Genomic DNA, 13,158 nt, shown 5'->3' with positions numbered 1-13,158 from the left:
CATCCACTGCGTCGACATATCCATGTCACCTACAAGCATCACTGATCCATTGTGTCCAATCCAATTTCAATGCCATCCGTGACATTGCGATTGTACAACATATCATCTTCATCTGAAGCCATATCAACATTAGATTGACAGAATTAGTCTCTGCCACATAATCTGTAAAGAACATAGAAATAATAGTTTTACACGTTTATTATCAAAACATCGAAAATTCGGTTGAAAATTAGATGTTGAGCAATGACTAAGAGGAACATATACTGAGATAGTAATAATTTACTCTAATTTAGTTGATTTTGAAATTCAAATAAATCCGCCAAAATAAAATAAAATAACAGCCAAATTGTTGAAAATAAGTGAATAAATTGCTCACTTTTGGCAAAATTTTCAGTGGGACCCGTTGGTCCAATTCGGAAGATCAAAGTTGATCTGTGTTTTCCTCCGTGAGAGCATCGAAATCATATATTTACTTGCCAAAAATAAAGTTCGGGTGAATGAGAAATTGGAGCTCAAAGTTGACCATTAGAAGATGATTTATGTGGAAAAAATGAGTTTGTCCCACATAGGAAAAATATGAAAGCAAAAGCCACTTTAAATATGGTTGCACATTGGAAGGGTGTAATCATGTGTAGTATAGAGGCTCTCTTTACGTGCGCGCACAGGGAGTTCAAATCACGAACAGAAATTGTCTTTGGACCTTGAACTTGTGTACGGGCGTGACCTGCGTACATGAATATAGGACCGGACGGAGCAAAATTGGCCCGTTTGAAGTGTCCACGTTTTGCAATTTTTTTGCTTTCTCCAACTGACATTTGAGTTTCCGAAAACTGCCAAAACTCCCAGAAATTGAAGCAACTCCAATGTTTATTGCTATGGAATTAATAGGTAGATTTAATCTTATATTAACTCTCATTTCCAGCAATTCTAACTACGAGAATACACACTAGGAAATTGCTGTCTACATACACATGAAAATATTCTGCAAATTAGTGTTGTCTGCATATATAATTTGTTGCATTTTCAGCGTCTTCATGGTGGTGATATTGTTCGAATACAAGCTTAGTTCGTTGGAGTAGTATTTGTGGTGCTCAAATTCTACAGGTTTTACCATTGTATCTTGGAAAACAGACGCTCGAATTAGACCTCAAGTACTTACGGTGAGAGGATAAATCTGTTTTAAGAAATATTTATTTATTTTGTGATTACACCTTCGCAATTTATTTTTGCAAATTTATTTATTTAGCATTTATTCGTGTGATTAATATAATTTGCAGTTTTATTATGTTATCGTTCTATTTATGTTTATTAAAATTAATCTGCGTTATTTGGCCAACTAGATTAGTTGATCAAATTAATTTGTTTATTCTATTGAAAATTAAATCTGCTATATTTTGTCTTGTTCTTTACATATACAATATCCTGCAATTTCGGTATGTATAAGTGCAAAATCGGTATTTGAAAATACGGTATGTGAAAATATGGTATATATGAAATGAGTAAGATAATATGTGTAAATACGGTTAAAAACATATACGGTAGGTAGCATATACGGTAACCTACAAATACGGTAAGCTTCAAATATGATAAGTTGCATACACAATAAATTTCTTGCAAATACAGTAAGTTGCATATACGGTATATTACATATACACTATGCTCAAAATCTATATTTAAACTACATATATGGTACGTGATAATTCGATTTCATTAACACCACTATATTCCAACACAAATGACACTTTTTTCCATATTAATCATGAGTATGGTAAAACAAGAAGTTACTGAATTGATAAGTTCATGATAAGAATTATACTTCAAAGAACATTATATCAACGACTTTACCTCCATTTGCTCCCTCCATTCGTGCAATTTTAAACTCCAGTGGTTGGATTTAGAAGTTTATTTGCAGGACTTGGGGGATTAGGACTTGGGACGTGGTTGGGTAAGATGGTGGGTCTATAGGTCGAAAATCAGCTGAAATTGATGACGGTGCATTTTGTAGTAGATTGATTCACAATCTGGGGTTCGTGATTGGGGTATAATTTCTCATTTATGGCTTCTGATTCGCGTCTGGTTATAGGTTGTGTCGTGTGTTTGATTTTAAATAAAGAAAAACTTGATTTGAATATGAGCAACTCATTATATGGCTGTATGGATACGTCGTTAGTTTTCAAGTCAGACATCGTATGGCCACATCGGCTTAGGTTCAAATGGCTAGGTGACGAGTGATTCATGGACGACACTTTTGGATAGTTCAAGAAGCAAATTAAAGTACAGTGACCACAACATGACAATATTCAAAGTTCAGTTATTAATGAAACTTTCTATATTTATATGGTACCCTAATTTGAAATAGCTATGATATTGAATCTTAAACTAACGAACACCCACATGCACATGCAAAGGAAAATTTAGGACGGGTTAATACGCCAAAAAGAAGAAAAAAATCGTGCATAAAAAAATATTTTACATTTTTTTTATTGTGAATTGGGCTGGGAGACTGGTTGTAGCGCATCACAGTCTCCCATAGATCCAACAATATTCACATGTAATCAGTACCAAATTGTTGTCGTCATGGATGACAACGTTGATATCCTTCAATCATAATGGCAAGAACTCACCTTGTTGTAGGCATCTAAATATCAAAACATGTGCATAAATATTGAATCATTTAATTTACAAGTTTAAATTATATATCAATGTATAACAGCTAACAAATTATTGGAAGAAAAGTTCAACTATTTCATGTTTGCACTACGAGATCTTTCATTAGTCTCCATTAAATTTTTCAAGTGTTTATAAAGGGGGCAATTCGCCTATTCATTCGCCTATTTCCTTGGAGTTGAAGTTCTATGCAAGGATCAGGGTATGTTTCTCAGTCAAACAAAATATGCACTTGATCTTCTACAGCAGGCAGACATGGTTGATGCTAAGCCTATCTCAACTCCATTTGTGGTTGGTCAACATTTGTCTACTGAAGGGAAGCTATTCTCGAATCTAACCATTTTTCCCTTACTTGCCGGTGCTCTTCAATATTTGACTAGAACTCATCCTGATCTCTCCTTTTCTATGAATTCTATTTGCCAATTCATGCATACTCCAACTGAAGATCATTTTCGAGCTCTCAAACATATTTTATCTTATGTTAACGGCATGATTCACTATGGACTTCAATTAGAACGCAACCCCTCTTCTGCGTTGCTTGGTTATTCAAATGTGGATTGGGCAGGTTGCCTTGACACCTGTAGGTCCACTATGGGTTATATCATATTTGTTGGATCCAACTTAATCTCATAGTGTTCCAAGAAACAAGTCACTGTGTCCCGTTCCAGTGCTGAGGCAGAATATCGAGCCTTAGCCATAACCGCTGCAAAGTTTCTTAGATTGTTCAACTACTTCAAGATCTTCTTGTCCAGTTGCCTTCAACACCAAAGATTCTCTGTGACAATCAAAGTGCCATTTTTATGGCTCTCAATCCAGTTACTCGGCCTCGTTCCAAGCGTATTGCCATTGATTATCATTTGTTCGAGAATTAGTTGCAAATGGCAAATTAGATCTTGGTTTCACTCCCTCTGACCTTCAGCTAGCGGATTCTCTCACCAAAGGTGTCTCCAAACCACAATTTCTACTTTTTCAGAAAAAGCTTCGCGTTATCCGTTCTCGCACGCTCAACTTGACGGGACTTGTTAAGGAAGAATTACCAACGCATTAATTCTATCCTTGACTGTAACTAATCCTATTGTTATCAATACTATTATTTCATCTTTATTCATTCCTATTTTATAGGATCACATGGCTCTACACATTGTATATATAATGAGAATTATTCCCCTCAATGTTTATTGAGGTTTTAGCCATATCTTTATTTATTACACCTGTTTATGGTCCCACATCGAATAAAGATAAAAACATAGACCAATTTATAAGAGTTTGAGTTACTCCTCTTAATAAGGTTGACCTTTTAAAATAGAACCCCGAGTCTTAACAACCGTAATTGAAAATGAGCCCCAAAAAGTTGTTTTTTGCATTCAAGTATCACTCTGCCCATGTGTCCCGACATTTGGCAAAGCAACTGCTGGGCCAAAATATATTAATGTGTTAAAAATATATAGTTGCAATGTCTGTTATGTTGGCTCCTTGTGCATGTCAAGGATATATAGTAATCCTCATATCGGTCTCAACTTAAAATTCTAGAAAGTGATAAACAACATCTTCATCATACGAACATTCCAATAATAGCTCTTCAGATGATGGATACTCCAAGTCATACGCTGCGTCGACATCGTCCATGTTACCTACAAGCATCACCGCTCCATTGTGTCCAATCCAATTTCAATGCCATCTATGACATTGTGATTGTACAACATATTATCTTCATCCGAAGCCATATCAACATCAGATTGACAAAATTGGTGTCTTCCTCATAATCTGTAAAGAACATAAAAACAATGGTTTTTCACGTTTATTATCAAAACATCTAAAATTCGGTTGAAAATCAGATGTTGAGCAATGACTGCGGGAAACATATACAAAGACAGTAATAATTTACTCCAAATTAGTTGATTTTCAAATTCAAATAAATCCGCCAAAATAAAACAAAATGACAGCCAAATGACAATTTCTTCTCTATTAATCATGAGTACTGTAAAACAACAAGTTACTGAATCGATAAGTTAACGATAAGAATTACACTTCAAACTTCGAAGAACATTAAATCAACAACTTTACCTCCATCTGCTCCCTCCATTCGTGAAATTTTAAACCTCTAGTGTTCGCTTTTAAAAGTTTATTTGTGGGACTTGGGAGATTAGGACTTGGGACGTGGTTGGGTTTACAGGTTGAAAATCAATTGACATTGGTGATGGTGCAATTTCTAGTAGATTGATTCACGATCTGGAGTTTGTGATTGGGGGATAATTTCTCATTTGGGCTTCTGATTTGCGTTTGTTTATAGGTTGTGTCATGTGTTTGATTTGTAAGTAAAGAAAAACGTCATTTGAAGAAGAACGACTCATTACATGGTTGTATGGAGACGTTGTTAGTTGCCAAGTTGGACGTCGTGTAGCCACATCAACTTAGGTTCAAATGGCTAGGTGACGAGTGATTGATGGATGGCACTTTTGGACAGTTCAATGACTGTTTAGAAGCAAATTAAAGTTCAGTGACCACAACATGACAATATTCAAAGTTCAGTTATTAATGAGACTTTCTATAGTTATATGGTACCCTCATTCACATTTGAAATAGCCATGATGTTGAATCTCAAACCAATGAACACCCACTTTCACATGCAAAGGCAAATTTAGGAAAAAATTTAGGACAGGTTAATACACAAAAAAGAAAAAAAAAAAATGACGCATACAAAAAATATTTTACATTTTTTTTTTATTATGAATTGGGCTGGGGGACTGGCTGTAGCACATCCCAGTCTCCCCTAGATCCACCAATGTTCACATGTAATCAGTACCAAATTGTTGTCGTCATGGAGGACAGTATTGATATCCTTCAATTACAATGGCAACAACTCACCTTGTTGTAGACCTCTAAATATCAAAACATGTACATAAATATTGAATCATTTCATTTACAAGTTTAAACTGTATATCAATGTATAACAACTAACAAATTATTGGAAGAAAAGTTCGACTATTTCACGTTTGCACTACGAGATCTTTCATTAGTCCACTAACCTTTTCAAATTTCAAGTGTTTATAAAGGGGGCAATTCGCCTATTCATCGCCGTCCTCAATTTCCATCCCTTGAATAATATCTTCAGTTTAAATCTAAATCTAAGTCATATCAAGTTTTATTTCAACAACAGTGTGTAGCTCTTTCTCAAGAACATCATACTATTTCTACTTCTTCCTTTCCAGGAACGAGACCATCAGTAAATTTAAACACGACTTCAACTAATATACCTTTTATTTCTGGTTTGATCAACTTCTATGTTTCCTTCAACAACTTTCCCTGGCTTGCTGGGGTACATTCCGTGATTTATGTCCCTCACAAAGCTTTAAGTGCGGAGCAGTGGGGGCCCTCAAGGTTGGGGTTCAACCTTTTTTTTCATATTTGCAAATGTTGGTTTTAACGTAACGGTTTTTTAGTTAATAACTTTAAAAACTTAGATAATTTAACAAAAAAAGTAAAATTGTCAATGAATATATTCATGAAAATATAAAATTAAATACTCGTAGAAAATTTCTTTTACAAAAAATAAATAAATAAATAAGAGTTAAAAAATAACTTATAAGTCAATAATATTATAACGAAAAAAGTAAAATATATATTTTTATTTGACAGTATTTTATAAAAATATAGAGAGTAAAATTTTATGAGTAACACCGACAGTCTCCGTCAATGTTGAAGCATTTTCAGTGATTCTCGCCAACATCTTGATATATTTTCATCAGTATTCGTTGACAAAATTATAGCAATCATTACCAATAATATCAATATCACTTATTTAGTTTTAATCACTGACCTACATTGGTTTTAATCAGAAGTATAATTAGTTTAGACAATTATTTTTATTCTACTTATAAGTAAAAACTATTTAAAAAAAAAAAACTTATATATTTCTCTCAAAACAAGCAACTTTCTTTTACATCGATAAAAATCATATATTTATTTTGAACTTATTTATTTATTGCCGATTAATAAATTTACCTTTTGCATACAAACATATTTAGATAACTCACTTTAGTTATTATTAAAAATACATAACTTGCTTTTCAAACTTCTATTAATAAATAAATTATTTACTTACCCATAAGTAAAATTACTTTTAAGTGAAATATTAAGTTATCAAAAAGTAATTCTCTTATTTCAATTAAAATGAGTAACTTATTTTTTTTAACTTTGATAAATAGATAGTTTGAAACTTACTCGTGTACTTATAAATAAATATTACTTTATAAATAAAGTTTGCTTATACAAAAAGTTAACCAGTAAGTGAAACTCCAACATGATGCCCAAATGGCTCAATCATTTCTTCCATCCACTCAATATAACAACTTTAACCCCCCAAACGATTACATATAATTTTTATATTTTGACGAGCTTAAGATTAGGCATTTCGGTTCAATAGGTTTCTATCAAATTACCTATGAAATATATTAAATCCTTATTTGACAATCATTATTTGAGAAAATAGAATTTTGAATAGTAACTTTTAGAAGAATATGCGATTCAAAGAATAATGTTATTTGCAATCACTCACTACTGCAATCGCCCTTCGTAACACACGTGAAGCGATTAATGATTTGATATATGTGATAAGAAAAAATTACCAAATTAATACATCAAATCACAAACCGCCATGTAAGATATCACGTAAAACGACTACCGTAGTGAGTGACTATGAATAATATTACTCGTTATTAAAAAGTACAAAAAAAAAACTTTGGATTTACGTACAAAAACAATTTGTCGTGTGAATATGTGAAAGAAAAAAAAATGGGAATTTGAAAATAATAGTGGTCAAACAGGGGCTAATTCTAATCGTGGATTGTTAAGCTTAAAAGAATTTACTTGTGCCCTTGTTTACTCATAAGTATATAAATAAGGTTTTTTGTTGATGAAAATGGACTTCAAAAGGGTGTTTGTGAAATATTTTTATGTAAAAATGTATTTTTAAATAGTAAATTGATGAAAATATGTAGTTGAAAAATTAAAAAAAAAAGTTTTTAATTTACGTATAATATTATTTTAATAAAGAATGTGTGATTGAAAAGCAGAGAGAGAAAAATGCATTTTGAAAAAAATGGGTACCTAACGTGGCCCAAGTAAAATAAGATAGGGAAGAAAGTAAAAGGAAAGAAAAATAAGCACCACCATGAACAAAACTATTGTAGTTGCTCACTATGAATAGTACTATTAATACAAAGATCCGCAAGCTTTAGATATTATATGTTATACAAGAGCAAGAAGGCAGCAAAACATACCATTGCAATTCTCGAAGATTTTACAGAATATGTAATGCAAAAACAAATCGTCGATTAAAAAGTCAAACTAGCACAAAATTTCAGAAATAACTAGGTGAAACAAGCCAAAAGACTCGATAGAGAACCCGCCTACTGTTAACTTCGCCTCGACAAAATGAACCCCACATACATCATTCTTCACAGGAGTTCTGCAAATCCTACGAGGACTCAACATCTGAATCTTCCAATCCTTCTCTATAAATCTCGAAGTCCTCCGAGCTCCATCTACACGTTAAGTGAAGTTTGAAGGTGGCCATCTTTATACCCAGCAGACGCTGCTCAACAAGTCATCAACTCCATAGTTAGGAATTCTATTCTATTACAGCAAAAGCTTGCTAGTCATTGGCAAAAAAATATGCTGATATAACAAATGATTGAAAAAGATTTTAAAATGGTGGAAAACCATCCAGATTGCACTGATAAGACACGACATCAGGTTTCAAAATTTAAGGTATCACCACAAATTACAATACAAGCCAAGATTAAATTTTGACATTTTATACACACCAGTATGCGAGCGGCCTCGGGTGATAATGGCTTCCCTTCTTCACATACAATGAAGTCTGATACAAGCTCCACGACACCTGTCCACCACAAATATTATGTGAATGACATGTCATGTTATGCAAGACAATGAAGAAACATACCTAAACTTGAAATAATATCAAACAGCAAGTCAAGTCAAGGAGGAGCACCTTTGTTTAACCTAACAGGCATCCCCTGCTTACGCAAGAAGGGCTCCATCTCATGTGTAAACTGATCCAAAGGACCTTCATTAAGCTCCACCTAAAAAAAGAATCAAATATCAGTAAAAAATGGTCCAGAAATGGGTAAATTTCAAATACGGAAACATAGGTGAGAAGTTACATGGGCACAGTGAAAGAGCAACATACAAGAAGGTATCAAAGAAAAAATAAATTTGCTGAAAATTTCCGTAGAACTTGGTAAAAGAGCAAAGAGACATACTTAACACAGGCTTTTTGTCAATGGCAGTCGTATTTTCTCCTAACGACAAAAGATTTTGGGAAAATGCTATTAAAAGTTTATCCAGCCAAAAAGTCCTTTTTTATTTTTTATTTTTTGGGATGGGGTGGTTTTTTCCATTTCTATAGCATTGTGCCAAAGCAAATTAAACCATTCAACCCATACGTCAAGCATAGAAGATTGATCATGCAAGACCATCTAGCATACCTTCTCGGTTGCAATACTTCCAGTTCTTGCAAAGTCATAGTCTTCATATTCATTAAATAATCTGACAGAAATTTCAAAAGGATGAATAACTTATTAATATAAATAATAAAACATAGATACAGTCTACAATGAATAAATGATAAGAAAGAAAAGAATGCGGAACTTTCATTTCTTTATTTATTTAAAAATTAAGCTTCTGTTTGAGCTCCATTTTTCACAAAAAATGGTTTTTCTAATAGTCATGTTTTTTGGAGAATGTGTAGTTAAAAGTAGGAATTTTTTTTAGATTTACGTGCAAATTATTTTATTAGGAGAATGTGTAGTTGAAGATGAAATTGAGAAAGATAAGCTTTTAGATAATGAGGCTCAAAAGGGGCTAAACAAACCAACAAAAGCCAACACAATGGCAGTTCAAATCTTTTCAAGTTTCTATATTTGCAGAATGCAGAATAGTATAATTTGCAGTGAATTTTAGCAGAAGACAGCTGTCTCTTGAAATGAACCTTCAAAGTTGAGAACTACCTCAACACTGATACATCAAAATATGTAAAGAGGAACAAAAAGTGTCTGTAGCCAATTTTCACTGAATACAAAAACAAGATAAAACTATATGTTCAAGTAAAATGTTTGGCCAATTCTTTTCTCGTGCTGTAAGCTATTTTCAGTGAAGGAATCATAATAAAGTAATTGCAAGATAAAAGATAGACTATGAATCAAGAAATGGAGTTATCAAAGTCATAAGCAAACCAGATTCCCCAAACTTAAACTTCAAGATTTTGAAGACCGATAACATGCATGGAATTTTTGTATTCAGAATACAAAATATCACATGATTATTTTAAAATAGTATTAAGCTTCACATGCCACACTCCATATGTTTTATAACAATGGTCCAAAGACATACCTTTCAACTTCTTCCTTTGGCAAACTAGTAAAACAAAGCCCAGAATCACCACGTAAAAGCTGAAAGAAAATAATATTTCAATCAAATACTAAAGTAAACAAAAAGAAAATAATAGAAGTTGATGAAAACTAATTTATTGCGTAGAAATGCTCATCCTACCTTAGAAATCTTGTGAAGGCCAGGTCGGATCTCATCAGCAACAGACCTACCTAGGGCAACTTGCATGACTTTATTTGAGCCAAGAAAAAATCTGATCCAAAGAAGAGAAAAGTAAATATATATCTTCTTTTGTTAGTTTATGATCATATTATTCAATTATATGTCCTAAACAAAAAATCTACAACAGTACTTGCTACTTAAGTCCTTTTAATTTGATTGAATTGTGAAATAACAAGGAGTGTGCATCCAACGGCATAGTTCCCTGAAAGGGAATCTTTACCGCCAATATTCGCAAATATCCTACACAACCAAGACTTAAAAAATACAGTTGAATTCCAGCATTTATGCTATATGCTACAAATTCCAGCATCCCGCTTAAGACACGGAGCTCTTCAGCAATAATGTAATGATGATAAGTAATAACGAAAATATAATAAGCACACATTTCTCCTCATACCACAGCAACACGAGCATTCTTATAAAAAATAAATAAATAATCATAAAAGTCTTGGTATATTTTCCTACCTGCTTGATGACTTGAGCTGGTCCCTAAACTCTTTAAACTTGAGATTCCTCATGTTCTCAAAAGTAAAAACATAAACAGAATCGTACTTCTCGACCGATTCTCGTATCGCATTCACTACATTTTCTTTATGTTCCCTCCCTTTCTTCTTCGTCTTGGATAAAGTCACTGCACAGCAATCACCAAATCAAAACAATAATTCAAAAATCAACTTTCTAAACGCGAAATTCATTGTGAATGCTTCAATCTTTGATATACTCAAGCAAATAGAGGGTAGAAAAACATCGTACCTGGCCTATTACGCTTTGATTTCGGCATAGTTTTAGAACCCTAAAGAGAGAGGGAAAGCGGAATTGGAGAAATTTTGCTCTGTGCAGTTTGGCTCTACAAATCACAAAAACCCTAATTAAGTTCCCATCAGAAAACGTTCTGGCAATTTAATTTGGGCCGCTCTGGGTAAAGCCCACTTTTTGGTTTGTTTGTTAACACAATGTGGGAGTGTGCGTCCAGGTCTAGATTGTGTGATCACTAATTGACAAAAATAGCATTAACTGTCCTTACTACAAATGCTTGATAGAGCTTATATTGCAGATATATTTTTCAAGTTGGAAAACTCAAATTCTCAATAAAATTATATACTCAAGGTTCTTCGAAAGGTGGAAAGGCCCTTGTTCTTGAGCTTTCCTCAAGTTTTGAGAGGGACATTGATATTTTGCAAACAAGGGTGGAGATGGGGAGGGCTCTATACTGGGCTGTAGCCCAGTATTGCCCAAACCCATATCCAAGAAAATGGAAGGAATAGTCTATTAAAAATAGAAATTTAATCACTTAGCCCACCATTAATCCAACAGCAGCCCAATTGCACAGCCAGTCTCAATTCAATATCACTATTATTTTGAGAAAAATAAGCTCATATACTCAACACTTTGACTTTTTATTTATAGTGTATATGTGCATGCATATTAATTTGCTTTCATGTATTAAATTTTTTGTTATAGTGTTTCTTAATTGAGTATGCATAATTAACATTTTTTTGATCAAGATATAATTAACATTTTTGTTATACATTAATTCATGTGTTTCTATTTTCAAACTTCTTGATCTACACACTCGATTTTTTTAGCTCGCACGGTCACACTCGTGTGGTCCTTCAATTCATTGTCTTGAATACTAGTGATGAGATTTTCTTAGTTTAGTTACTTTGTGGAACAAAATGGATAATAGTTTTTCTTGTTGATTGTATGAAACATTACATCGAACAAGAATTTACTATGATTTTATATGTAAATTTATTATAGATGATTTTATGATGTAAAATCTTGTTAGGTGCAATTTTAGATAAAGTTATATTATAACAATATATTTTTTTTTTTGGCATATTTGAATTACATCAACTTTTTTTTAAAAAATGCCCCCTGTAGTCGAATCCGAGCACCATAGCCCTATGCAGTGTATATTCTTGGCTTCGCCCCTGTTTGCAAAGAGACATCCTTTTTTGCCAGAGAAGCAACAAAATTTCTTATTAGATGGACCCAACATAAAACAACCCCCTCTCCCTCCCTTCCTTCCCAAAAATTAGCTCCATCAAATAGGGGTTAAATCGTAGAAAATTTATACCTTTATAGATTGATATTAGTAGGGTTGGATATTGTTCGGTTCAGCTCAATTCTAACATGAATCAAATTGGACTCAAGGTTTTTGGATATTTAATAAGTGGAGTCATCAGATCCAAATTTAATTATAGAACCGTTCGGATTCGATTCATTTCGGTTCCAATGTTCTGTATTATAGTTAAATTTTTTAATATCTACAAAGTGATATTAATTTAACTAATTATATGTTTAATCTTAGCTCTTATAAAATAATATAGTCCAATTTTATGTGTCTTTTATGTCTTTCTTTACTGAGTTCTTCATAGATTTGATCGTTAAAATTACAGAAAGAGGAAAATAGTAAGCTCAAAATAATTAAGAAAGACATTATCGAACTTCAATTCGATTTCTCCAGAACGGTAGAAATGACACTACGATAGAGTAATAAATTTAGATAAAACTTAGGCTAATTTGATTAAATTGATTTTGAATTGAGAATTAAAAATAGAAAAATCATATTTTTAGGTTTGAACTAAATTAACTAATTAGCAAATTTATTTAAAAAAATAAAATAATTTGGTTTATTTAAAATAAATTAATTAAAAAAATTAGAGAGATTTGATTCTTATTTGATTTTTCGATTCTTGATGTAGAACTGAAAATCGAGCCAAACTAAACGATTCTCAATTCAGAAACTCGTTCGAGCATTTAACTTAAGAAGAACCGCTCGATTTGATTCGGTTCGGGTTTGGTTCGGAAGATACTAGTTTAGATTATGGGGAGGGGGGGGGGGGGGGGGAAGAA

General features: G+C 32.8%; 1 protein-coding gene across 1 annotated transcript; it reads right to left on the bottom strand.

The window, feature by feature from the left end:
* Positions 1 to 7,878: 7,878 nt before the first annotated feature.
* On the bottom strand, positions 7,879 to 11,202 carry LOC111409780 (mRNA turnover protein 4 homolog). The gene is made up of 8 exons (XM_023039816.1): positions 11,053 to 11,202; positions 10,765 to 10,930; positions 10,240 to 10,330; positions 10,081 to 10,139; positions 9,177 to 9,237; positions 8,681 to 8,771; positions 8,493 to 8,569; positions 7,879 to 8,260 (listed from the first exon to the last, which is right to left on the bottom strand). The coding sequence occupies exons 1-8, from the start codon at positions 11,078 to 11,080 to the stop codon at positions 8,144 to 8,146; spliced, it is 690 nt and encodes a 229-aa protein (XP_022895584.1). The 5' UTR covers positions 11,081 to 11,202; the 3' UTR covers positions 7,879 to 8,143.
* Positions 11,203 to 13,158: the final 1,956 nt, after the last annotated feature.

The sequence above is a fragment of the Olea europaea genome, chromosome 15 (genome assembly GCF_002742605.1).
Source record: "Olea europaea var. sylvestris chromosome 15, O_europaea_v1, whole genome shotgun sequence".
Taxonomy (NCBI): domain Eukaryota; kingdom Viridiplantae; phylum Streptophyta; class Magnoliopsida; order Lamiales; family Oleaceae; genus Olea; species Olea europaea.
Note: the sequence above shows the minus strand (reverse complement) of the source record. Positions and strands in the feature narration are given on the sequence as shown.